This window comes from Hyaena hyaena, unplaced genomic scaffold, assembly GCF_003009895.1.
Source record: "Hyaena hyaena isolate Hyena2069 unplaced genomic scaffold, ASM300989v1 scaffold_53, whole genome shotgun sequence".
NCBI lineage: Eukaryota > Metazoa > Chordata > Mammalia > Carnivora > Hyaenidae > Hyaena > Hyaena hyaena.
The window spans coordinates 3,247,542-3,275,105 of NW_024080686.1; the positions used below are offsets into that span (position 1 = coordinate 3,247,542).

At 53.5% G+C, this 27,564-nt stretch overlaps 1 protein-coding gene across 4 annotated transcripts in view; it reads left to right on the plus strand.

The window, feature by feature from the left end:
- LPIN1 (lipin 1) overlaps positions 1-26,335 on the plus strand; it is an 83,450-nt gene extending 57,115 nt beyond the window's left edge. For 3 of the 4 annotated variants that reach the window (XM_039231030.1, XM_039231031.1, XM_039231032.1), the window contains 8 exons: positions 2,218-2,297; positions 7,737-7,863; positions 8,820-8,968; positions 9,318-9,404; positions 18,828-18,980; positions 19,929-20,043; positions 20,806-20,909; positions 23,834-26,335. In XM_039231030.1, the coding sequence (XP_039086961.1) occupies positions 2,218-2,297; positions 7,737-7,863; positions 8,820-8,968; positions 9,318-9,404; positions 18,828-18,980; positions 19,929-20,043; positions 20,806-20,909; positions 23,834-23,993 (975 nt within the window). In that variant the 3' untranslated portion in view covers positions 23,994-26,335. The remainder of the gene's footprint in view (positions 1-2,217; positions 2,298-7,736; positions 7,864-8,819; positions 8,969-9,317; positions 9,405-18,827; positions 18,981-19,928; positions 20,044-20,805; positions 20,910-23,833) is intronic. The other variant, XR_005528265.1, reaches the window with a different exon arrangement.
- The last annotated feature ends 1,229 nt before the right edge of the window (positions 26,336-27,564 follow it).

The window sequence follows — 27,564 nt, forward strand, 5'->3', positions numbered from 1 at the left end:
ACCCTCCCTTTTTCCTCACCTGTCACATTCAATTCATCGTCAAGTCCTATCAGTTTACCATCTTAACTGTTTCTCACATGTGCCCGCCCCTCTTCAGTTCCGCCCTTCCCTCCCTCCCCCCTCCCAAACGTAGGCTAGCACCATCTCTTCCAGGATTGCTTCCAGTGGTCCACTGGTCTCTTCTCGCCCTCTCTTCTACATCCTCTATCCCATAGCTGCAATGGTCGACTAAGGAGACCGGTCCAATTTATCTTATTCCTTGCGTAAAGCCTTCTGGGATCCCAGGGCTCTCTGTAGTTAAGACCAATATTCTTAGCATGGCTTACATGTATCCTAGCCCCGGCCTCTCTCTTTAAACTTCTTTGCCATTCTCCCGCTGTCTTCTCTGCTTTAGCCCCCTGGCTGAACATACACTCTACCCCGGGGCTTTTGCATATGCCATGTACTCTGCCTGGTGTTCCTGGGACCCCCTCACCCCCCTTCACTTAATCAACTAGCGTCTCCAAAGGCCCTTTCTTGGCAGGTTGTTCTGGGCTGCTGTTCTCTGCGCTCATAGTCCTGCCTGTGAAACTTTGCCTTTGTAAATTTTGTCAGAGTTTGTAGTCCTATTAGTGTGACTATTTAATTGACATCTCTTTCTCCTCCAAATCCTAACCTCCCGTGAAGGCAGAGACCCTGTATGGCTCTGATCCATGGATACCCTGGATGCCCCTGTTGTACTCAGAGCAGGGGTCTGGGAAATATTTGAGGGAAGGCTGATTACTTTTGGGATCTTGTGTAGTGAAACCCTAAGGCCAGCGGTCAGGTTGGTTGTTATAATACTAACAGAAACCCCAGTGATCTCAATTCGTTTATTCCAGAAGTTCAACTTGAAAAAGTCTGGTGGAAGGGTTTTATCAAGAGGAAATTGTTCTTTGACATTTTCCTTCAGCATACCTGAGTTTTACTGATTCTTCCATTATCTCCAAAGGTATAAACAAATTAGAGCAAACATATGCTTTACTTTAGGTGACTTAAAACATAAAGGGCCTCTCTAAGTTTCCTTCCTAGAGAGTAGAATGTTCTAGAATTTAGGCAGAGGGCTATTTGCTATGTCGAAGTCCTGTTTATTGCAGAGTATTCCCATTGGCACCAATTTGAATTGAGGGGAATGACAGCATGAAGAAACAGTTATGGAATTGTTCAAAAAACCCGAAATACGTTTATTTCAGCTAGATACGTATTTGTGAACTAGTCTAATAAAGAATTGTTGACAGTGGGGGCTATGTTACCTCAATAAATAGATGAAAAATGACTGGGCATGTTATCACATCAATTTGTGTGCTCATAAAAAGCTGAGGAATATTCGGATGTAGTTTGTACTCATCCAAAGTTAAGATGGTCACCCTGATATATTATTTATTTTGCTCATTTTCTTCTTAATATTGAATTAATATTAACCATTGAATATTGAATAATCATTAATATTGAATTAATGTTAATATTACTATTAACCTCCTGAGCAAATGATCACAGATAGTGGGATTTGACTATACAGCCTTTGCCCTGGGTATTTCCTTCTGACGACTTCCCCTGAAGCGTGTGGGGCTTCTCATCTCTTGCCCGCTGCAAGCCAGGCTCTGAGTGCACACAGCGTCTCTGCGGTCCTCACAGCCACTGTAGGACACGGATGTTATCACCACCCCACGCCCCCTTTACCGGGGAGGAGCCCTGGAAGGTTCCATGACTTGCCCAAGCGTCCCAAGCAGGAGAAGCGAAACTGAGCCCAGATCTCTTAGGGTTCCAGACCTCTTTCTGGTGCATTGAAGGAGCGTTTTCTATTAAGAGCGTGTGGTGTTGAGAAGGAGAGAAGCATTTTCCTAAGCAAAATATGGTGTGAAACTATTTTCAAGCATTTCTATCAGCAATTATAAGAAAATATTTTGAAAATATTCGGGTATCCAAGCAGCCCTTGATAAAGCATTTGCATAAGCTCCAGTGATTATGAAGTTTGGTTTGGTGCCACCAACACTTATGGAAAACAGACTCGTTTCTGTCAAACAATTTTTCTCAGCTTCGTTCAGCGCATCCAGCAAGGCACTAACCAGGACCTGCTGTGCGTGGGGCGTGTAGCCCTGGGGACGGCATTCTGGGCTCTGCCCTGGGCTCCGGGGAGCCCCTCACAGCACCCTGGCCCTTCTCGCTGGTACCCCCTTGACTCTCTCTCGTCTCCTCCAGGAAAGCAAGCCAGAGCAGTGCTTGGCCGGCAAGAGCCACAGCCCCGGGGAGCAGCCGTCACAGCTTGGCATGGCCACCAGGTACGGGACCGGTCCGCGTGCGTCAGCGCAGCCCCTTTCTGCATCCAGGGGTGTGACACGGGTCCTGTGGGTGCTGCTGGGGTTTACCGAGTATACGGGCCTTGGACCCAGGCGGACCTGGCTTGCAGCCCCTGGACGAACGGGAACAATGAACTAGGTTCCCCGGGAATCCAGTGGGGGCAGTTGTGCCTTTAAATACCTACCTTGCGGGGTAAACGCGAGGCTCCAGGGAGGTCCCGTAACTTGAGCGCTTCTCATGGTCTCGGGGTGTGATGGCCCTGGGTGTGCGGAATACAGTGGTGGTGGTGACGCTGGCAAAATGAGCATTACCATGGGCCTGGAGATAGGTTTCCTTCTGAAGGAAATTGCTTTTCTCTGTAGTTTAAATACTAACTGGGACTCACGTCGATACTTTTCTAAGCATGGATATGGATTCACATTAACTTGGCAACGGACCAGTACTGTGAACATTTGCCTTCAGGTTAATCTGTTTGTTGGGGATGTGAGGGACCCTCCAACCTGAGGGCAAAGCCAGCGTGCACGAGTTATGATGCTGATGATGTATATTGATACCGACTGAGCCTGCGTAACACTGTTTACATATGGCCTTACCTTTAGCGCATTCCTGTGTCTAAGAAACTCAGGATTGCGTTTCTTATTTAGCAGGAAGAAAACGCTAAGAAATTAATGGAAGGCAAGATGCAGATCTTGATCATTTTTGTATCTTGGAGGCTAAGCTAATGCCTGTCACACAGCAGGCATTTCATAAATGTTGTTGAGCTATTACTGAATTGATAAGTTCTCCCCAATATATTGTTGCTTCACAGGAGAGGCAGGCTTAGATCTCAAGTCCTCAGCCTCCTGGCCATAGCTCTGCGTCCGTGAACCATTTTATTTCTAGAATCTGTTGTTGGAACTAGAAACCCATGTAGGTGGAAGTAGCAAAACATCTGGTTTCTTCATTGTTCTGTGTGGAGAAGAATGTACACCTTTTCTTTTTTCAAATGTTTATTTTATTTTTGAGAGAGAGAGAGCATAAGCGAGGGAGGGGCAGAAAGAGGGGGAGACATAGAATCGGAAGAAGGGTCCAGGCTCTGAGCCGTCAGCACAGAGAGCCCAACGCAGGGCTCGAACCCATAAGCTGTGAGATCATGACCTGAGCCGAAGCCGGACGCTTAACCGACTGAGCCACCCAGGCGCCACAAAAATGGGCCCCTTTTTGAAGATGGCTCTCTCAATGGCCTGGCCAGCTCTCAGCCGCAATATTAGTGGGGGCACCCTTGCTGTGTTCCTGGGTGGGGCCCCGTCACTGCCTCTTCCCGCCTGACCCTCTGCCAGTCTGCACTGGGGAGGGAATCAGGGTTGACTTTGCCATTTGTCACCCCCATCTCTGGCTCATTCTCTGAAGAAGGGCTTCCCTGCACGATTATTTGGAGACCGTCCTGACCTGCAGCGTTGAGTGTGGCTGTGAGTGAGCCCGGAGGGAGAGGCAGGTGTGTTCAAGGTGGAGCGCAGGCTGAGAGCGTGCTGTCCCCTGAGGGGGTGTGCACGGCCGCCAGGGCAGAAGCCGCTGGGCTTCCGGCAGGTCGCTGTTCACGCCTGCAACGGGGCGGCCGCGGGCTGGGAACGGCGGACTTGGAGTCAGGCGGGCCTGGTTGGGGGTCCGGGCTTCGGGCAGACTGGTCTCCGTATCCCAGAAAAGGGGCGGGTGTCGTGTCCCGGGCTGCAGGGGAGGCCGCCGTGGGGACCGCACGGTGACAGGGGACACCAGCCCAGCGTGTGCGGAGCATTTACACCGGCCATTTAGCTGCACTAGAAACCTGCTCTCCCGGAACGCTTTCTACGAACCTCTCTGTTCTGCCCACGGTGTCCAAACACGAGGGGCAGCGTGAGCAGGGCGGAGAGCAGAACCTGCCGTGTGTGACCCCTGGTGAAATCGCCACCCCACCACATCTCCTCCTCCATCCGGGAAATGGGGAGAAGAATGATGCCACCCCCCCACTTATCGGCTCATGCAGTTTCCCTTCATGAGGAAGGAGGTCCAGAGCGCAAACCCCACAGGCCACACAGGGGCGGGGGTGCAGCTGTAGCAGGACAGTCGGGAGGTGGCTCTGGGGCGGGCCCGGCAGGAGGGTCACAAGGCACAGCGCGTGATGGCGGGCAGGGTGGCATGCGGGCATCCGATACTGTTCCCCTTCCCTTCCCAGTGGCCGCATGGAGGACCGGGGAGGGAGCTGGGGGACGTGGGGGGGCCATGGGGGCCCGAGGGGGGCGCAGGGGCCACGGGGGACCAAGGGGCACGAGCAGCATGACCCCAGGGTGGCTGAGCATCTGCTGGCGCAGTTTATCGGAAGCATCGAGGGTTTTCTTACCGTCTGATATTGACACGAACGCTGTTCGCGGCTAAATAGAACTTCTGTAAGACGCCGCACAGCTCTGAGTTCGTTACACCACGCTTCTTTATTAACCTTGAAAAGTGAAGACTCAGCTCTTGCGAGAAGGGACGGAGATTCTGAAAAGTAGGTAGGAAGTTCTTTTGAGAAAGGAGAGGGTCTCAATTTTTACTGGCATTCCTAGACACTTAGCCTCCCAATGAGATTCGTGCCGCTGACTCAGAGAAGGCGTCTGTGCGCTCCCGTAATTGACAGACTTGATCGACAGAACGGTCCCCGAAGGCTCCCCGTTGAGCAAACTGCTTGTCACCATATGAGTCGTTGAATTACCATTTGCAGAATGCACGCTGTGATGGGCGCTAACCTGGACGTGGTCCACAGCTGCTCCCCGGCCACAGACCTTCTATCCGGCCAAGCCCTTTGGTGTTGGGGTGCAGCCTCTTGCTGGTGCTGGAAAGCGGCCCCGGCTCCCGGGCCCTCGCAGCCCCAGCAGGCCCCCCAGATGGAAATTAACAGCCATTCCGCTTTGTTCGTGTGTCTGCACCCCACGAGCAGAGGCGCACATCCGTCTGGTATCGTGCGAGCTTTGGTTCACATTTGGATCTCATTTCAGCCCAGACTGGTTGGTTGGAGCATAACCAGTGTCTGATCCAGCGGGGGGCATGCAGCTTGTCTCTTTCTGGGCTCCCAGCTGGGTGCCCGGGACCCTGCCCGCCCCACCTGCAAATCTGTGGTTCAGAAGACCCAGCATTGTTCACAGGACCTGTGGGGGCCGGGACGGGAAGGGGCTGTTGTCGGGACATGTCATTTTCCAGACGAGCCAGAGGATTCTCCAGTCATGAGGCCTCACTGGGGCACGTGTCTCCCGGTCCGGTTCTTTCTGTCTGTCATCTGCCTGCATCCGAGTGTTCTGGTGGGTGGGATGCTGCTTGTTCTTCCATTTGGAGATGAGGAAATTCGAATGAAAGAAAAAGAAGCAGATTGTGCAGGTAACAGCCTGATTCCTGTGGGCTTCCCACCCGGACTTCTCAGGTTCTAACCCCGGTGCCGTCTGTACTCTACCTGGAAACTGCCCACAATGTCACAGGTTAGAGTCATGCACACATAGCTCAGCTCTGCCGTGGACCAGCCAGAAGTCTCGCCTCGATGCTTTGTCCTTCTAAAATTTTTTTTAATGTTTATTTATTTTTGAGAGAGAGAGAGAGAGCATGAGCAGGGGAGGGACAGGGGAAGAGAGGGAGACACAGAATCCCAAGCAGGTTCTAGGCTCCAAGCTGTCAGCACAGAGCCTGACCTGGGGCTCAAACTCATGAACTGTGAGATCGTGACCTGAGCTGAAGTCGCTTAACTGACTGAGCCACCCAGGTGCCCTCATGCTCTGTCCTTCTCTGTGGACACAGTGACCTGTTCCCATGGCTTAGTCCCCACAGTCCCTGTGTCCTGGCGATGACCAACTCGCCTTTCTGATCATAACACTTATCCTGCAGAATTGTGATTGTTCAGACAAAAAGCCTTGGAGCGCAGGGGCCAGGCCGTGTGCTGTGGTGACAGTGGTTGTGAGCGTTGGTTGGATGAGCTCAGTCCCCCAGCCCCGCAGCCCTCAGGCACCCTCTTGTGGGGCCAGGACAGCAGGTGCTTATGGAAGGGGGCTCATTCTCGATGTAGAAAGAGGCTGGTTCCCACGAAGAGGTGGTAGAAGTAGCAGAGAAGAGGGTGCTGTGTCCGGTGTCCTCCCGCACATCTCCCTAGTTGGGGGCAGTCGTGGGTGGTGGGGACTGCTGTGGAATGCACACGCGGGGTGAGAAAGCAACCGGCCATGCAGGAGTGGGAAGGCAGGCGGGGAAAGCGGGAGGCCGGGGGACACGGGGACATTAGCATTGCGAGGTCAGAGCCCACGGAGATGAAAAGATAAGATCCCACGTGTGTCAGTCTTGCATAAAGGAATGTCCCGAGCAGGAAGCTTTGCAGGCAGGCGTGAGGATGGGGCCTGCCTGCTTGGGGCCACTCAGCCGTTTCCACTCAGCCTTAACCAACATTTATTAACTTTGTAGAGCGTTAGGATGTTTGTGAAGATTATGGTCCCCGGAAGCAGGAAGCCGGAAGCCGGAAGCTGCTGGGCTGGGGATTAATGCTGTGGTGGGACTTTAATCCAGGGAACAGGTAATAACTGATAGGTTTTATATGAGCTGTTTAAAGAAAAGGAGCCTGCCTCCCACCTGCACCTCCCAGCCTTTCACCAGACGGAGATGTCTGCAAGAGTCAGGGGTGCTGGCCTGTGGGTTCCGCGCGGACCGACGAGGTGTGAAGGACAGAGCCGGCTCAGGGATTCCGGAGAAGAAGGGTGTCTTCCTTGTCTTCACCAGCACCTGTTGGCTTATTTGGAAATGTGTGTTTGGGGGGCGCCTGGGTGGCTCAGTCGGTTAAGCATCCAACTCCTGCTCAGGTCGCGATCTCACAGTTCGTGGGTTCGAGCCCCGTGTTGGGCTCTGTGCTGACAGCTCAGAGCCTGGAGCCTGTCTTCAGATTCTGTGTCTCCCTCTCTCTCCACCCCTCCCCACTCATGCTCTCGCATGCTCTCTCCCCCTCAAAAATAAACATTAAAAAAAAAAAAGAAATGCATGTTTGGAGCGGTGTGAACATGGAACTGATCAGTCAGGGTGTGTGGAGAGTCGGACTTCTCGTGCTTGGTCCGCGGCCTTAGGGAAGACGAGAGGGTGTTTGCGAGCATCCTCCTCCTGGGCAAGGAGGGAGCTTAACCCTGTTTCTCAGGAAGAGGCGCATCTTGGCTTAAGCTGGAGTGACGATCGCGAGTCCACCGGTGAGTGAATGAGGAGCGGCCGCCCCAGACGAATAACACACGAGGCGCATGAATGGGGGGGCTGGCGAGCGTCCATTGAGAAATGCGCCGGCATATGGTAAAGGACCGCCCGGGAGACGGCACCGGGGAGAGACCCGATCGACTCTGTCATTGATTTCAGCCTAATGCGTTTCTAATGGCTACCCAGATGCAGTTCCTAATTGGTGATTACATCACGGTGTGTTCCAGAATGAAGCATGAATCGTCCTCCAGCGACGAGGAGCACGCAGCTGCCAAGCCACCCAGCACGGGCCACCGTCCCCTGTTGTCCAGCGTCAGCTACAGGAAGACCCTCCGGCTCACGTCGGAGCAGCTGGTGAGTGTGTCCGCCCCTCCTCCTGTTCCCGTACAGCCACCGAGGGCGCCCAGACGCAGCGGCGGGGGGCGGGGGCCCCTCCCACGCCCTGGCCCAAGGTCAGCACCTGTCCTGGCTGCCCCCCTCCCCCATCACTTGCACTTTGTCTTCCCTGGTGTAGCCCTGGGGGCTCCTGTTTTCAAGAGTTGGAGGAGGGCAGCCTGACGGAGCTAATTTATCCTCAGGTTTCAATGACTGATAGACTCGACCCTCCCAGGCTCTTCCGCTTTTAGAGAGTTGTTCGTTACCTCAAGTGCATCTCCCAAACTGGGGGCAATCAAGCACTTGCGAGGGGGTCTAGAGAGTTTCAGGTGGCAGGGGGCCATCGTGGTCACAGTGTCTTCTTCAGTTTTCATCAGACCCTTCCTTCCTTGCCCCTGTTTCTCGTGAACAGTCAGGGAGCGAGCACCCCCCACTCTTTTGCTTTTATCCTAAGAGTTAGCGGGAAGCAGGCTTAGCCGTGATGGTGCTTCATGGGAAAAGGTCAGGCGCAGACACCCCCCCCCCTTAATGCCACCCGCTTGCCCTGCCGCTGCATGGCACCTGGCTCAGGCCAGCGATGCCGGGGGGACCTGGGGTCTGACAGCCAGTGGCACGCGCCGGAGCACCCAGCACCCAGCACCCAGATGGAAACCCGGTGAAGGCTGACGGTGCTTCCTGAGTCTGCTGTGAAGTCCCAGGGTCCGCAGTGATTCAGGAAAACACTTCCATGCTTGGCTTTGTCTTCCCTTTCGTATTTACTCACGAAGTAGTGAGTGTGTCCTCTTCTGAAGTTGGAATTATTAGAGTAAGACTTCCTGCCTGTCACTCCCCGCCCCTGCAGAGGGCCTGTGGGGACACGTGGGCTTCAGGATGCCCACACGCTGGAAAGGACGGGCCATTGCGCTCAAGGTGGTTCCGTGGTTCATGTGTTTCAGAAAAGCTTGAAGTTGAAGAACGGCCCCAACGACGTGGTCTTCAGCGTGACCACGCAGTACCAAGGCACATGCCGCTGCGAGGGCACCATCTACCTGTGGGACTGGGATGACAAAGTCATCATTTCCGACATCGACGGGACCATCACCAGGTAGGGCCCCGGGGGCCTGGAGCCTGCGTTTCTGCTCTGGGACCGTGGCACTGGACGGGGGCGGGGGGGGGGGGGGGGGGGGGGAAGGTACGCGATTCGGTTTCTGACGCAGCGAGTCATGGACTTGACCCATGATCCATGGGAGGTGCCCTTTCGTGTATTAACGCATCCTCCCCTCCCCCCACGTTCTCGTCTGATTCCTTTAGTTTTGGGCTTTGCTCTCCGGAAAGTAAGGCACGCGTCTTGTTCTCGGGTCTTACGAGGTGTTTCTGGTTCAGTGGCTTGGGGTGGGCTTTCTTCCTGTTCATCGTGCCCTTTTTGATTTCCTTTTTCTCATTTCCCTGTTTAGATCAGACACCCTTGGCCACATTCTGCCCACCCTCGGGAAGGACTGGACCCACCAGGGCATTGCTAAGCTGTACCATAAAGTGAGCCAGTAAGTGCCGGGCCCTCGGCCCCCTCCCTGGCATCCCAATGGCGTGCGCGGCACCCACGCTCAGGCCCTGACTGTGAGGGGCGCTGTAAAGAGGGGTGCGGCTCGGGCAGGCAGGGCCCGTGGGGGCGGGTGCAGGATTCCGAGTACACGGTGAGTCCTGATCCTTGACTCCCAAGTGTGAGTTCGGTACCACAAGACGAGAAAGGAAGTGGCGGGAGGCTCGAAAGTTGCTGGCGGAAGGGGAGTGCTCGCGTTAGAGGAGGGACCGAGATTCAGTTCCTGCTGAGCTCCCTCAGGGGAGGGGACGTCATGGGACTCTGGTACATGCCTGGGCCGCGCCTCGTTTGTCCAGGTGGGAGAGGGGATCTTAACCCGCTGTCCTGTGTCGGGCATGCGTCGCCTTACTATTAGCCTTTCAGTACTGGAAGAATTGATATTAATTCCCTGAGAGGGAAACTCGGAGGGTTGAAGTGGTTTGTCCACAGGCCCCTGGCCGCCGACAGGAGGTGCGGCACCTTCGGGCCTGGTCTGCTCCGCCCCACAGCCCTGGTGTCTGCTCTGGTCTGTCTCCAGGGTCAGGGCTCGTCGGGGTCTCTCCCTCCCCACACCAGCTCGTCGCTTTCTCCATCTTTCTGTGGACTAAAGTCTCCCTCATCGGTGAAACCTCTCCCTCCAAAGCTTTCTGTTCTCCAGCCTCTTAAAAAATTTTTTTAACGTTTAGTTTTGAGAGAGAGACAGAGACAGAGCATGAACAGGGAGAGGCAGAGAGAGAGAGAGAGAGAGAGAGGAGAGAGAGAGAGAGAGAGAGAGAGAGATACAGAATCTGAAGCAGACATGAGGCTCTGAGCTGTCAGCACAGAGCCCAATGTGGGGCTCGAACTCCAACTGTGAGATACGACCAGAGCGGAAGCTGGACGCTTAGCTGGCTGAGCCACCCAGGTGTCCCTGTTCCCCAGCCTCTTAGAGCTGGAAGGTGCCTTAGGCCCTACGTTTCCATGGTCGAGGAAGGTGAGGAACTACAGAGTTAGGGGGTGTCAGGCCAGAAAACCGGCCCTGATGCCAGCCTGTTCTGCTCACCCGCGGCCCATCGTAGGTGATGACGGGGGGTATAGGGACGGGCACTCAAAGCTATGCCGGTGTTCTGAGCACAGATGAATAGAGTAGACTTTCCTGCCCCTCATTCCTTTGTTCATCCAGCATTTAGTGAGTGCCTATTGTGTATTGTGTGCTCAGCCCAGTGACAGGCACGTGGGAGGTCACGAGGTGGACGCGGTCTCTGGCCTCCTGGACCTGATGCTGCAATGGGGGTGGGGTGGCTGGGACGAGACCCTCATACCCCGGTTGGGACTGAGAACTCTCATTTCTTAGATGCCCGGCTCATCGCTTTGGCCTTACTGCTCCAGATTTCATCTCCACAATGTCACAAAAGTAATACATGGTTCTTTAAAACAAATTAAGAGAAATAAGAAAAAGTAGAGACATCAGAGAGGACAAAGCTTGTGTCGCCTTCCTCTCTGCTCTCACACCGACCTAATCCGCTTCCCAGAAGTGGAGCCACCGTGAGCGACTTGGCTCTGTCCAGCCGCCCTTAAAATCCATTCCCGCTCTCCCTGTGACCCCGACAGGCATGCGTGTGCGCGTTATTTAGTAATACATTCTTTCTGCTTCGTTTCCTGTGAGGTTTGCCTCATCCTCCGCGGCTGCACACATCATACAATACGGGTCAGCCATTCCGGATTTCACTAGCTCTCTGTTGATGAACGTAGGAGGTAGTTTCCAGTTTTTTCGCTATTTCCAACATTGATGCACTAAGTGCTCAAACATACAGTGCTCATTATGTATGACGGGCCTATAAATAAGGACGGCCCACACACGGAGGGGGCGCTGATGTAGAGTGGATTCCCAGGAGTGGGATTCCTGGTAAGGAGGTGGGTGAGCACATTCGCAGATCTGCCCAGTAGAGCCAGATGGCCCCTCTGCAAAGGTACGCCGAGGCCGCAGCCTTGCGGACGGTGTGTGTGCGGGCCCCCTTTCCTCCGCAGCCTCACCTCGGCTCACCCCTCGCTTAGAAGGATTAATTCACCGAGGACCTGCCTTGACTTGCATGACACTGAAAATTGCATCTAATTTTAGTTGGAAAAAACTCTCACGAGTCAGGATACCGAGAAGCTCGCCGCCTGAATCATTTTGGGCTTTGGGACATGAATTTCCCTTCCTTACTGTACATTAGAGGGAAAAAAAAAAAGGAGCATAGTTGCATTTCTCCCCCCATCCCCTCCAGAAAAGAGATCTTTTGGGCAAGCCAGGTTGGGTAGCTTGCCAGAGAAGACCTGAGCAGTGTTTCCGTAGACTGACGGGTAGGATGAGTGAGGTCTGTGGGTGCTGTCTGAAATGACTACAGAATGATTCCTATGTTTTCGTTTGGGCTGAGAGGAAGGGGCTTGACGTCTGTTCGTTCGCTGAGTTTGATGTGTGTCCTCAGTGGCTCCCGGACCGTTAGGCTTCCGGAACAATCTGCACACCCACACGGCTCGGCCACGGCCTTCGGGGGTCTGCACGGAGTGCCTCCTGGGGGGGCTCCCCGCCTTCTGCCAGGCCTTCATTTTCCAAGTTTCTCCCCAGAGCTTCCTGATCTAATCCAGGCCGCATCCCACCCCCTGTGCTTCGTTTTCCCGTCTCCCCGCCTACGCTCAAGGCGTGGCTTCTGCCCGGCCGGCCTGTACCTCCGAGCTTGGTCTCCACATGTTCCTGCTTGTCATGCCCGGCTCAGACGCCGTGGTCCTCACAGTGCCTTTCCAGGTGGAGTCGGCGACTCTGTGTGGCTCTTACCTGCTTCCTTGGCTTGTCGGAGCCCTTGCGCGGGTTGGGTGTGGTATGACGTTCCCGTAGCTGACTGCTGCTTAGCGTGAACCCCGATGCTGGCTGCGCCCCACATGCTTCCTCCTCTGGGGTCCCGGCCAGCTGCAGAGGGACAAGTGTGGGGACCGAGGACTGGTCAGGGTGGTGGGACTCCCTCTTCTCAGGAGCCCGGGTCATTCTTTCCATGTCCTTCTGCGATCACCTGCAGGCCCACACAGACGCTTGGCATGCTCTAAAGTCCCAGGAAGGCAATGTATCTACTTCAGGATTTGGAGACGGATCACTCCGTCCTCACTCTGCTTTTGCGGAATTTAGGTTGTACTTAAACTTTCTGCACTGCACTATCTATACATTGGAAACGTCAGTCTTGCAGATAGCCACTTGCCTTAAAACAACAGAAAACGAGGGCAGTTTTCTTTCTCTTTCTTTTCTTTTTCACCAGATGTGATTACTTTTTTGAATACAGTCAGCGGTGACAAATTATCTGTGGAGCTGACCGTTACCTTGTTCATAGAGAGGGTCTAAAACAGCTGGCTTGGTTGTCGATTAAAAAGAACTGCAGCCAATAGAAACAGAAGACGCGAGACTCTTCCCTCACATTCAAGTATGTTCAACGTGCACATAGACAGCAAAAGCCTCTTCCCTAAAATCTCTAGATCGTTGGCCTGTTGGGTCTTCTAGGGGCTAAATCTGGACAATAATTGCTCTGATTTTCCACCTTCCTTGATCACTGTTTTTATACCGATGGAGCCAGAAGTCTCTGTGTGTGGACTTAGCGAGAATGAATGCTCCTGTGTTTTCGTGGATGGATAGGTTCGTCTGTGGCGGGGAGAATGTGCCATGAGAAGCGAGGATGCTGAAAGGGGAAGGCGTCATTAGCAGACTCATTAGGATCTTTATTTTCTCCTGTCCACAGCCGATGTTTTTCTTTCCCCTTCGGGTCTCCTTAGAGGAGTGCACTCATTACAGCCTGACATAAGGTTGGAACCTCTGATGGGGTGTAGGGGGGCGACTGGAATCTGAAGGTGATGGCCCTTTACTCAGTCTGGATGCTTAGACCTCGTCCCTCACTCCCAGCCTTGGTTTCCTCATCTCTGAAAGGGGAAAGTTTGGCTAGGTGGCGCCTCAGGTCACTGCCAGCCCGGAAATGCCGTGCCCGCAGGTCGTGGCGCTGCCGTCACAATTCCCCATGGGGGGTGGCTAGGCGCGCTTTGCTGAGCATGGCCTCCACGAGAAGCCCAGGACTTAGCCGACTCTGACTGCAAACCCGCTGCACACCGGGGTCTGTGCTGGTGCCTCTCCGTCAGGGAGCTTGGGGTCCCGTGGGCGCAGATGAGAGACCCTGTGAGGACGCAGGGAGGGGACGAGCAGTGAGATGCAGATTTCTCAGACGGGAAGTGAGGGACCAATTAATTCTGATCGGAGGGGCGAGGAATCCAAGCCGGTTTCAGCGAGAAGGAGGCCCTGGAGCTGAGGCTTGTTGGGTGAGCCGGGTGTCGTGAGATGCGCACTCATCACAGGGGGAGGCAGGGCGAGAGGAGGTGGGGCTGAGAGCCAGGCCGGTGCGAGCGTGGTGGGCCCTGTGTGGTGGGCCCTGACAGTGGGGCTTGGAGGCCCGGCTGAGAACAAGCCTGAGTTTGGCCTTGAGGCTTCCGTGCATCCATTTTTAAAAAAATGTTAATTTATTTGTGAGAGAGAGACAGAGTGTGAGCAGGGGAGGGGCAGAGAGAGAGAGGAGACACAGAATCCCAAGCAGGCTCCAGGCTCCGAGCTGTCAACACAGAGTCTGATGCGGGGCTCGAACCCACGAACTGCGAGATCATGACCTGAGCTGAAGTCGGACGCTTAACCTACTGAGCCACCCAGGGGCCCCTAGAGCCTTCTCCATCCTTAAGGGAACAAGCGATTATCCTTCCTCTGGGCCTGCAGACGGGGCCACAGAGATCCCTTTTTCCTACAAGAGTGCTCTCAACCGAGGGCGATTTTGGCTCCTGGGGACCCATGCAGAGTCCAGAGCCCGTTTCTGAGTGCCATGCCTGGGGCGTGTCATGGACCCCTAGCGGGTGGAGGCCTGGGTTGCAGTGCGGCGCTGTCGGGGCTCTGCCCTGCCCCCCAGCAGCGATGTATCCAGGCCAAGATGTCCGTGGTGGAGAAATCCCAGCCTGGACACTTATCTTGGCAAATAGCCCCAGAGGTAATCTTTCCAAGCTATTTTCATATCTGCCTGGGCCAAGTGTTTCCAGAGAGATATGGAGGCTGAGACATGGAGAAGCCATTAGTGCGAAGCCGGGCCGTTCTCCGTGGCTCTGGTGCTCCCCCAGTCCCGTGCCGGTTGCTGAGATCTTAGAGGGATAAGCGTGAGCCACATGTGGGTTGTGCCTCCGCGCACGCACGTCGCTCTGCGGGCAGGCTGCGTCCCTCCTCCCGGGGAGCCCTCAAGGGAGGGGTAGGTCTCCCCACATGCCCACTCCTGAAGGGCAGGGCTGTGCCCACCCTGCGTGCACCCAGAGCCCAGCCGAAGTGTGGACGGGAGCAGCGCGTCCTGCTCTTCTGAGCGAGGAGTGAGGAGTCACACCCCCAAGGGTTACTCTTGAGAGTAATCTTTGGTGACTTGGTGTCACCTGAGCATTGGATGGGACCACTGGGCATCTCAGGCAGCTTTTATGGGGGCAAAGCCTCCACCGTCAACAAGCATTCCCCACTCCCCCAACTCGCCAAGATGTCTTGGAGCCGATTTTCCAGCCAAGTTTAGTAATGGCCTTTGAAGCCGAATCCTTACCTGGTGGGAACAAGGCGGTGGCCTGATCAAACCATGAAACGTGTTTGAAAATCAGGTTTTGAACAAAATCAGCATCCCCAACCCCTGCAGATGGCCGCTTTTAGGACTTTGATGTGAAGAGCTATATACAGAAAGAGTGGGTATGTTTTAAAGACTGCATTAATCAGGGAGCTAAAATACGAGGATGTTTAAGTACAAAAGTTGCTTGATTTTAAGATGCATCCCTATACTCCACACAAGCTGGTATTTCTGGGTTTGCTGCATGTTAAAACTTCCCTGTTTTTTGGTTTTGAAGGACGTATTTATTAGTGAGCAAGCCTGGAGATGCGTCCCTTAAGCAGCATGAAATGTTCATGGTGGAATAGAAAGTCAGGGAGAAGGAGGTAGTTTGTATTCTCTCATTCAGCAAATATTTATGGAGTGTCTGTGACTATTTGCCAAGCACTGTTTTTGGCCAAGCAAGGAATGAGACAAAGTCCCCGCCCTCAGGGGGCTGATGGATTAATGAGAGATACCGTCAAACCAGTGACTATACTGTAATATTAGTGCTGAGTGCCGTTAGGAAGAGTAAAGCAGAGCAAAGGTTTTGTGGCCGAAGTGGGGGTAGGGGAGCGTGTGTTTTATTACATAGGGGGACGAGGGAAGGGCCCTCTGAGAAGGTGATGTCTGAGCAGAGACCTAGGTGAGGTGAGGGAGTGAGTCAGCTGCGGTGTGGGGAACAGTGTTCCAGGCGGAAGGAACAGCATGTGCGGGTGCCCAGTGCAGGAATGAGCACGTCACCTTGGAAGACTGGCAGGAGCAGCTGTCTGGTGAGTGGGAGCGAGGGAGCACATGGGATTGGAGAGAGGGACGGGGACCAGGTCTCATTGGCCTTGTAGGTCACGGCAAAGAATTTGGATTGTATCTGAGAGGTTCTGGAGGGTTCTGAGCATGATGTGAATGTGTTTTGAGTTTTCTCTCCATTGTGCGGACTTCGCGTGGGGGGCTGGGAGCTGATTGAGGCTGCCGTGGGAATAGAGATAAGAGGTCTTGCCCAGTAGCAGGGGACCCCGGGGGTGGTTTGGGGTCCTGGTTGGGGCGGAGTTGAGGGGGCCCGCTGAGGCAGTGGGGCTGGGGCTGATGGTCATGAGAAGTAGAATCCCAGGTGGCCCTGAGGTTTGGCCTCACACCTGGGCCAGCAAGAGCCATTTGCTCAGTGAGGACGCAGCAGGAGCGCCCACGCACACTTGACTGTGGGCCCGCCACGTGGGCGGTACGTCGTGTATCATGAGCAACGGGGTGGTTTGTGCTCGCACGTATTGGACCGGAGCTCAAGAGGGGCTTCTGGACCAGAAGTACACCTTTGGAAGACAGCCAGGTATAGCAGCACTCTCAATAATAGCCAAAACATGGAAAGAGCCTAAGTGTCCATCAACAGACGAATGGATCAAGAAGATGTGGTTTATCTATACAATGGAATACTCCATGGCAATGAGAAAGAATGAAATCTGGCCACGGGTAGCAACGTGGATGGACCTTGAGGGTGTTATGCTGAGCGAAATAAGTCAGGCAGAGAAGGACAGATACCATGTGTTTGCACATATAGGAGGATTAGGAGGAACTTAAAGGAGGACAATGGGGGAGAAGAAGGGGAAAAATAGTGGGGGAGAGGGAGAGAGGCAAACCATGAGAGACTCTTGAATGCTGAGAACAAACTGAGGACTGATGGGTGTTGTGGGGGAGGGGGGAGATGGGCATCGAGGAGGGCATTTGGGATGAGCTCTGGGTGTTATATGGAAACCAACTTGACAATAAACTATTTGTAAAAAAGAAACAAACAAAAAAAGGAAGACAGCCAGGTATAGATGATGTTTAAAAAACGTTGAGTGTATCTTATTTAGTCCAATATATGGAAACTCTTACCGTTTAAAATCAATATAAAAATTATGAATGGGATATAGCTTCTGTTTTTGTAGTAAGCCTTTGAAACGTGGCATATATTTTATATTAACAGCATATCTCGTTTTGGTCACTAAGCTTTCAAGGGTTAAAAAAAGGGAAATGTGGTCCTACTAAAGCAGTAAAGTTGTATTTCGTTGGAGAATCATCCTATGATCCGTATTTCATCCCTAGCACGGTTGGCGTCCAATGCGTGTGGCTGTCGCACGAAGCAAACCTGAAATTCTCTACAGACACCAACTGGGTGTCCAGCAATTCAGTTCACTTCTGACACCAGCTACCCAGAGGCAGCGTAGACTCCACAGGTCAGGGGCCCCGACGTAGGAGAGCTCCCACTTCAGATGCCAGCTGCAAATAGGAGGTCCCCAGTTTAACCCCCTCTTCTTCCCAACTTGGCTACAGATTGGGGGTCCCCAGAACCCCTTCTCGGGTTTAATAGTTTGTTATAAAGGCTCACAGAACTCAGGCAAACGCTCGGGTTTGTTCTACAGGGATACAAATGAACAGCTGGGTACAGAGGCCCATAGAGCAATGTCTGGGAGGGTCTCGTCTCCACAGGGTGGGGTGTGTCCCAGCAGGTGGATGCACTCACCAGCCTCTCCCAACCCTGACCCCCGTTGTTTAGGGGTTTTCTGTAGGCACGATTGATTAAATCATTGACCGTTGGTGATTGAATTCAATCTCCAGCCCCTCTGCCTTTCCCAGAATTTGTGTGTATGGGGGGGGGGGGACGTTGGGGGTGGGACTGAGAGTTCCAGCCCTCAGATTGCATGGCTGGTTCCCATGGCAACCATGGACCGCCTCATCAGCATCAACTCAGGTGTGTGTGGAGGAAGGGGCTTGTGTTGGGTAATAGATGCCTGGTCACTCAGAAAGCCCAAGGTTCTAGAAGCTCTGTGCTAGGACCCAGGATGAAGATGATATACATCTGTACCGTACCACAGCATCACAAATAGCATGCACTGCTTCCGTTTGTTTGTGCCATTCAGGGCCGTGGGGGAGTGTGTGTGTGATCCCCTGGGGAGTGAGGCTGTGAGGACCCCAGGACCTACAGCCTGCGTGGAGACGGGGCCACGTTGTTGCTGGAAGGAGACAGGGACGGAGATGGGGGGCGCCCAGAAGAGGGAGGACTGAGGTGCTGTCACGGGTGCCAGGTGCTGCCGCAGTCTGTTCCCTCGAGAATTGCGGCATTGCTGGCACCCGGGGGGCAGCGAGGCGGGTTAGAGCGGGTTGACGCAGTGGGGAAGTGCGGTCGGTGCAGACCTATGGCTCTTTGAAGGAGTGTCGCGGCCCAGGGAGGGGGGAGATGGGGTTTGGTGCGGAGACGGAACGCCCAAGGGGGCTTGGAGGCAGTGGTCGTGTTGAGGAGGAGATGAGAGAGGGTGGGTATGTATTTACATGCTTTCAGGAATCATCCAGCCGAGGGGAGATTTGATGGTGTGTGTCGGGGGGTGGCCTCTGTGCTGGGTGCACCTGCGGGGGCCCAGGGTCCCGGTGGCTGGGTGGCCCTTCCAGGAGCAGGGACCCCAGGATGAGCAGCGCAGGTGCAGGGAGCCTGACCAGTTTGCACAGGGCCTCAGTGTCCCCAGCAGTAAATCGGAGGGAAAATCCCTACCGGAGTTTCCGTGAGGATTATCCCAAGTGAGGGACGTGCGCTCGGTAAGGGACAGTGAAATGCATTCAGGTTTCCTTCTCCGTGCAAAATAGTGTCATATAGGATGTGGCCTTCTGCACCGAGGGAGCTTGCAGCGATGCCTTCCTTCGAGAAGCACAGATCAGGCTTTGTGAGCGCGTAACAGTTCTGTCAGGCGATGCCATGACACCCGAATTCTTTGTCTCTCTTGCAGAAACGGATATAAGTTTCTCTACTGCTCTGCACGTGCCATCGGGATGGCGGACATGACGAGGGGCTATTTGCACTGGGTTAACGAGAGGGGCACGGTGCTGCCTCAGGGGCCCCTGCTGCTGAGCCCAAGCAGTCTCTTCTCAGCCTTGCACAGGTACGGCGCTGGCTACCCACCTCCCGCCCCAGATCGGCCAGCCAGTTCAGCCCCCCCCCTTCCTCTCCCCTGGAAGATTTTTGTACATTAATTTATTTTTGTATACTAATTTTACAGCCAGCCATCTTATCAATTATTAACTGTGATAATTCACCTGTAGATTATTTTTTAATGTAGTTTTTTTTGGTGTCTGTGTGTGAATAGACTGATAGGTTTTTTCTCTCCTTCCCAATTCTGATAATTTTTATGTTTCCCTTACACCACCGTGCCAATGAGGACCCACAACATGTTGTTGAGGTGAAATGGCCATAAGGGCACCACCTGTTGTTTCACCGTTAACAGGGCATTTGCTGTGGGTTTGGAGCACTCTCTGCTATTCCTGGTTTAAGATTTTTCATCTTGGGTAGATATCAAATTGTATCAAATGCCCTGTGTCTATTGACATGGTATGTTTTCTCCTCCTTTAATCTGCTACTGTGTTCTCCTGCATTACTTGGTTTAAAGTATTGAATTACTCTTGTGTTCCTGGAAAAAACTGTGCAGTCAGTTCCCACATCCATACTTATTTGGGACGTTTGCACTGACTGACATGAGTGAGGTTGGACCATACTCTGCTCTTATTTTTCTTCTTTAAGTCTTATGTTTGAGGGTACGTCAGCCTCATAAAATGAGTTTGGAGATGTTCTCTCTTCTTCTGTGTCTGGAATTCTTTTTGACTTGGATGCCTGGTGGAGGCCTTTAGTAAAATCACTTAGCATTTTCTCTGTGCGAGGACTTGAAAGTAACAGACTCTTCACCTTCTGTCTTGCGCTTTTCGGGGACTGCCGCACTGACTTTTGAAGATACGAAATTGTTCTTAGGGTCACAGCATCTTTGACATTTAAAAATAGTTGGATACTCATGAAGCCTCTTCTCTCAAGCTGACCCATTATTTATTTGTTTTCACAGAGAAGTGATTGAAAAGAAGCCAGAGAAGTTTAAAGTCCAGTGTTTGACAGACATCAAAAATCTGTTTTTTCCAAATACAGAACCCTTTTATGCTGCTTTTGGAAACCGACCGGCTGTAAGTAGAAGATTGGCTCTATAAGAGTCCTTGAAATTTACTGTCTTTTTTGACAGCAGTCACCTGAATGGTGGGCGTGGGTGACATGGGGCACCAGCATCCGGTCCCATCAGAAATAGTTGTGCAGAGACTGTACATTATTTCATGGCCTCTAGTTTTCTCTGACGATTGGCTAGTGGATTTCAATCTGAAGTTTGAAATGTCGGACTAGAAACTTCAAATTCCCAATTACTTGCTAAGTTAGTAAAACAAGACCATCAAATAGGCTTGGCCCCTTCCTACCAGAAGGGTACCACAAAGCCAAGCCATAACACAACCATGAATGTGGCATCGCAGGTCTGAAGAGCGCTGTTGCATACGGGAAAAGATTTTATGTGCACTACGCACATCTGCCGGAGAGTTTAGCGTTCTGGATAATACAATTGGGTACTGACTTCCCAGGAAGAGAATTCCCCTTTTGAAACTCCTGCCTGAGAAAATGGGTCAGAGAATAGCCTTAAGGGGGGTTAGAATTGCAGGGGATATAGTAGGCTGTTTACTCATTAACTCAGTTCTTGCATGGATGAGTGAACCGAGGCCCCGAGGGGAAATCTGATTTAATAATTTCACATCCAGAGATATTCTTTCTCTACACTCCCTGGAAGTATAGATCTGGTTAATGAGAGTTTCATAACACTGCATCAAATCTGGAATATCACGTATTCGTATTTACAGTGAACTCTTTTTTTTTTCCCCCTCTCACTTATACTTCACCAAATATAGGATGTGTATTCGTATAAGCAAGTAGGAGTGTCTCTGAACAGAATATTTACCGTCAATCCCAAAGGAGAGCTTGTACAGGAGCACGCAAAGACCAACATCTCCTCGTGAGTATCGCGCCCACTGTGTGCGGTTCTCGGGTCACTACGTTGTCACGATGGTCTCCATCTTAGAATGATGTCTTATGGTTCACAGGATGCCTTTTTGTCCTCTGTTTCCTATGTTTTAATCTTCAGTTCCTACAAAAAAAATATATCTTAACTCCTCATGTTTCGTCCAAAACCTCACTTTTGGACAGTCTTCGTGAACTCAGATCCCCTCTGGGTCCCCACAGTCTGGACTTTGTGGAGAGGTTCTGCCACCGAGTGGAACTGAGTGGACTTCAGAACTAGTGGTTTAGATTTGCCAAGTTAGGCTTGAAAGCCTAGCAGGCAAACTGGAAACGTAACCAGACCGAAACGTCCCGTAAAGCCGTATTTACAGGCAGGCACTTCAGGTCCTTTCACGCACTGACCTGAGATGACGCGTTCACCAGAAGTTTTAAGAACTCTTCTCGTCCTCATGGCCAGAGCCCCATTACCCTGTCCCCCCGTCCCCCTGTCCCCCCGAGGCAGGGGGCTGACTTGGGCTCCTGCTTGAGCCGGGGCATCCTGGCTGGCTGCAGGGTCTCTCTGGACTTTGGTGCCCTGGGTTCCGAGCTCCTCAGAGTGGAAGGCGCTGCCTCATCCCACGTGCTGGGGAGCTTTGCCACCGGGCGACACCGGGCCCACGGTTACCCTCCCGCTTGGCCGGTTTCAGAGGCTGCACTGTCTGCGCAGACCTAGAAAAGAGCCTTGGGCCTGAGTGACCCCTAGCCGCCTGGCGACCCTCCCCACGGGGAGGAGGGGAACTAGGAAATTGGTCTTCTCCAGATGCGTCCAGCAGTTTTAGGTAGATGAGGGATACAGGCGCCTCCCAGAGCACAGTTTTACTTCCAAGGCGATCCTCATACCTGCTCAGGCTTTACGGAGCCCAAACGGGGGCCGTTTCAGGCTGGAGGGAGCCCTGCGCCCCCCTCACCTGCCTCTCCCGGTCATGCCTGCTTCTAGGCAGTTCGCAAGCCAGGTGGGGAGAGAGGAGGACGGAGCCAGGAGCCTCCTCCGTCCTCAGAACGTGGGGCTGCCTCCTGACTGATGGGACAACAGTGGGAATGGACTCTTCTCCCCCCCCCCCACTCCCCCTCCCCAGCCATGCCGTGTCTCTCTGCCCGCCACACTCCTGTCTCTCCGCCCGCACCCGGAGTAGCCCCGACGGCACCCACTGGCCTCTCTCTCCCATGTTCCCCAGCGCAGCACCCTCCATACGAAAGGGCTTCCTGGTCTGGAGAAGGTCTAAGAGAGCTCTTTTCAGGGTCAGAAAGAACTCGAACTGATGAGATGCTGCACACGGCAGGTCCTGCCACAGGGGGTGTGGAAGGGGTCCCGGCCCCCGTGAGTGTTCGCCCTGGAAGCCTGTGAGGTGGTCACGTTCGCTGAGGCTCATGGCCCAGGGTGGACGGCTGCGTGGGAGGAACCTCATCCTTGCTCATCCCACGCTGGGTGGGGACCGCAACCCTTCTTGTGGGGGGAGCGCCCCTCCTTCCTGTGTCTGGCACTGAACTTGGGGCTGTCACCTCGGATCCTGGTTCAGTGTCCCTGAGAAATCTCGGAACCGCCTTCCGATGGGGCCGTGTTGCTCTGTAGGGTGCCTGCATCCGGATCTGGGGCCTGCCACAGAGGGGCTGCTCCCACGGGGGAAGGGGGTGGCGGGGGGGGGTGCCTCCCACAGCTGCAGAGCGCAAGTGGGTCTTAAAGCCGTGAGGTGTTTTAAAAATCCGTTTTAATACCCAGGAAAGGCATAATTCTTACTCATTAGGGGAGATTTTTTTCCCGTTCTGTGCAAGCATGAGGTTCCTCATAAGCCCTTTGGGGGTCCTTTATTAAATAACACACTCTTGTCCTTATGGAATAAGTTATTTGCTGCCTTAGAACTTGCTAATTCCTGGAGTTTGTTTTGACAGCCCATTTTGAGTTTTAGAGGATTGGAACCAGAGTGGGACCCAGTGACTATCAGGGAGGACTCTGGGGATGCGCAGAGAGGTCCGGGCCTGTCAGACTTTCTGGTTGGAGGTGCCTGGAGGTCTGAAAATGCATAATCAATGTAGTGACTTCCTTTTTGAGAATCACGCTTACATCGTTGGGAGAATATTGCAGGGAATGTTGAGAAACACTGATCTAGCCCCAACTCCATCTTCTGTAAAGAGGAAGGGCCTGAGGCCCAGAGAGGGCGAGACACTTGCCTAAACTTACATAGCAAATAAGGTGGGAGGAGATTGCAGGTCTCTTGTCCGTCACCAGCTAAGGCTTTTCCCCTAAGGCTAATAATTAGTGAGGGCTGATTATTTCCTAACGTTAATAATGTATGTTGAATAAATTCATCGAGCGCTGAATATACATTATTTTATCGTCACATATGTTACGTTATTTAATTCTCCTGTGAACACTCAGGGAGTTTTCTTTTCCTTTCCTTTGTGGCTGAGGAAGTTGTGGCTTAGAAGGATGACGCCATTTGCCCAATTTCACTCGGCTGGTAAATGGCAGAGCTGAAGGTCAAGTCTGTGTCCCCTTCACCCAAGGCCCAGGCTCCTTTTCTTGCACAGTAAAGGAGCCTCTGTTTGATGCTCCAGGGATGTGCTTTCTCTGTGATTCTTGTCCCTGCGCTGGTCGGTGAGCTCCACACTGATTCCCGCTTGTCCCCCTTCGTCGGTCCTTTGTGCCCCGTCAGGGTCCACCCGCCTCGCCCGGCCAGCCTTCTGGACGCCTGCGTGCCATACTTGTTGATTTCGTGTTAGTTGGTGAGGAATTGTTCCGGAACAGCCAGCACTGTGTCAGCAGGTGGTGCGTCCCCGGGGTCGTGCATTTCTCCTAACTCCAGGCGCCGTGCAGGGCGCCCGGCGGGTGTCCCCGCGGCCCGTGTCCCTCAGGGCCAGTGACGTTGTCCGTTTTCCTGCCAGGTATGTGCGACTCTGCGAAGTGGTTGACCACGTGTTCCCGCTGCTGAAAAGGAGCCATTCTTCGGACTTCCCCTGCTCAGATACTTTCAGCAACTTCACCTTCTGGAGAGAGCCGCCGCCTCCTTTTGAAAACCAGGATGTTCATTCTGCCTCCGCCTAAAGTGTCGCCAGCAGCCTCCTGACGTCATGTGAAGCCCGGGCGCCCCCCGATTAAAGGCTAGGTTTTGGGAGCCTTGGAGCAGGAGCCCAGGAGCCTGATGCGGTCATTCGCTAAGAGCAGAGGAGGCGGCGGGGCGTGCCTCTCCCCTCCCCGAGCCCCGGGCCGACGCTGCTGGGCGAAGCGCGTACTTTATCGGCGGGGACGCAGGTGCCGGGACGGCGTGGGAGGCGTGCGGTGGTCGTGGCCGCGCTGCCCGGCCCCCCCCCCATCACATGCCACGCGGGCCGCCGAAACCTCAGCGCCGGCGCCAGCTCCGCGGGGGGGGGGGGGGGGGCCGCAGCTCCCCGGCCGCGCATGCACGTGCCACGCCTTCCGCTGCGCGGGGGAGGGGGGCAGCGGGCGTGTCCCCGCAGTGTCTGCCCGCAGGCCCGACCGTTAGCTGCGGAGTCCGCTGTGTTTGCCGCCCGCCCCCCACCCCGTTTCGTGGCCCGAGGCTGGAACACTGACGCCTTAATGCCTCTGCGGCAGACGGTTCGCGCCTTCGCAGCGCCTCGAGCTCAGACTGCGTAGACACGACTCGGGTAGCGCTTCGCATCAGCTCCACTCCCTGCGGGCAGCCAGGTGGTGTAGACGGGAGCGGAACCGAGCTCCTGCCCAACGGCAGCTGGGAGCTCCCAAAAGTCCCTAGCCGGTTTTACGGAAATAGTTTCACGAAGTTCCGTTCTTTGTAGGTACTATTCTTTATTACTTTACTCTGATTGGGTTATTGTCATGAGCATTTTAGCTGTATTCTTCCTATTATAACTGTCGTTAATGCATTAAAAAGATAGAGATGTTAGGCCGTCCCAAGAGCCTTACTCTGTATATCTCACAACGCTGACCTTCTTTTTGGCGTTTCCGAGTAATACTTGGGTTTTCCTTCCCCTTCCCCCCCGAATGAAGGGCGAGGGGCGCTTGGGTGACCTTCTTTAATCCGGCGGAAAGGGATTCCTTGACTTGTTTGTGACCTTGGCTCGTGGAGAGAACAATTTGGAAAGTGAAAGAATTATTTTTGTAAAAGATTTTGCTTTACTTTTTGAAGTCTTTTTTTTTAAAGAGTGTCTTTACTCCAGCGACTGAAGTGCTTTCCTATTTAAATCGCATTGTTAGAGTCACAGGAGGCAGAAAAGGCGACCGTTTGAATGACTTTTTTTTTTTTACTCTTTCTGTGAAAGAAACCCCAGAGGCGTGGCCTTGGCCGTGACCGGTGGGCTCCGTCCGCAAGGGCCGCCCGCAGGGGTTCTCGGGGCCGCCGCGCGCACACGGGCAAACCGGCGTGTTGTCGAGCCCGTGTGCCTGCAACCGTGAACGTGCATGCGCAGACCCCCTTTTGGAGGCGTTAAGAATAATTAAAAATAGTTCTGCCTTAACTACTTCAGGCTCGCTCACCAGTGACCTGTAGAAGCGTACTTCCGTCGTGAGGGTGTCTCGGGGTGAACTTGAAGTATGGTTTGCCCCTTGCGCCGGGAAGCGTTGGGCTTTGAGGAGACGTCACGTACCCCACGTCGTCCCGTGCACCCTTCGTCAGGACGACTCGCTCCGGTGGCTCACGCAGCTCCGCAGCCCTGGTGTTGATGCACCTTACACGTCCACCCCGCCGTACTCCCGAGCGGAGCATGCCCTCCAGAAGGTCGCACGCCCGGACGTGTGTCAAGTTCAGGGCGGGGCCCCCGGAGAGGCTGCACCGTCCACCCCTGCCCTGTGGCTTCGGAAAATGGGATTTGTATATGGCTGCACGCATGCGTGTCTAAGTTGCGTATCCATATTCACACAACCAGCCGTCCCGGGGCACCCCTGTAGTCACGTGGCTAGAACGCTGCGTTTGGACCACACATGCCAAGGTTACCCTGTGGAAATGAATCCCCGCCTAGTGATGTCGTCAGATGGTCCCCCGTGATGAGGGAAAATATATATACCTGGTGTGTAGAAAACTATATACCTGGTGCACGGAGACATGATCTCACCTTCAGAGGGAACTCCGTTTTCAATTTCAGGCTTAGATCCCCACCCTCGGTATATTTTATTTACAACACCTGGTCTGTATTTGTATATGCTGGTCATGATAAAATCGCTGTAACGCCCCACTGTGCTGTGCTGGATGCGGAGCTAGAAAACGTTGTAATAAATGAGACTTCTCTGAACATCAGGCATGTGGATTTTAAAGAGTTTTTTGGTAAGTTATTACGTTGCTGACTTTTATAGTGTGTGATATCAAGCATATTTTATTCTCTACTCAAAAAAAAAACAATCCTTAAGGCGATGAACTGTTCAATGTTTGGAATAAAAGAGCCAGTCTTTTCTGATGCCTTTGGTGCAATACTGACCCTTATTGTGCACTTGGGAGGGAGGGAGGGAGAGGTGAAGGTAGAGAGGAGGGGGCCGTGGCTGGGTCTCGTCCTACCCTGGCGGAAGTGACTGGAGGGCAGGGTGGGCTCCTTCAAGGTTATGTATCAGGGCGTGGCCCTTAACTGACATTCGTTCAACACAAGCAGATTCTATTCTGTGCTCTTGAATGAGACGGTCCGTCAGGTGCAGCCACAAGAGGAGACCCAGGGGAGGCCCAGGAAAATGAAGTTTGTTACCCTTGAAGTCCTTGACGTGGGAGGCACTTCCTGCCGCGCAGGCAGTGCCACGTGGGCAGCAGCAGGGTGGTCTGGAGGCCAAGTGGCAGGGGTCAGGGAGAGCCTAGGCCAGAGCCTGGTGTTTCCCAAAGCAGGGCGGAGCGGGGCAGGGTGCACGCTTAGCACTGGGTGGTTTGAATAATGTTAGCGGCCTCTGAACCGTAGGGGGTGGTCCCTGGTGGTCTGGGGCCTAGGCCTGGGAGAGTTAAGGTGAAGAGTATTGCCTTCTGGGTGCAGAGACCAGGTAGAGGAGGTCGGGCCCTGGATGTGCTAGTTTCCGTGTCACATACTCTGCCTGGGCCCCTTGCCACCTCTGGGGAGTCTCTCCCCACCTCAAAACACTATAATAATTATACAGAAAATAAATGTATAAACCGTACAGCTTCCCTTGTCTGCATTCACTGTCCTCAGTTTGGACTCTCCTCTGTGAGCCGCCTGATTGGTTTTTCATTTAGAACGAACCAGTCCGAGCCTGGACTCGTTCCCCCGATCACTTGAAAGGTGATGTACCTCGTGTTGGGTTTTGTGCATCGCTGGCCTGCATGAGACATCCTGCTGATTTCCCTGCATCAGCCTGAGTGTCTGGGGATAAATATTTAAGAGGATTGGTCCCTAAATGGGTTAAAAAAAACAAAACAAACCCGGGGCCACAGGCTGAGCAGCTCGTGAAGCCAGAGCCAAGCGGGCCAGCCGGGCGTCTTAGAGTTAATGCTTGTGTCCGTTAAAAACAAAGCAAGCCCTCTCGTGCACTTGAACGTCACCGATTGATTGATTCCACCTCTGATTTCAGACTGTATAGGCCCTTTTATCTTGTAGAATAAAAATAAGCATGAACTGGGTCCTGTCACCAAGCACACGCCCGTCTTCCTCCCTCTGGACATCTGTGGCCCGGCGGGCGCTGAGTGGGAGCA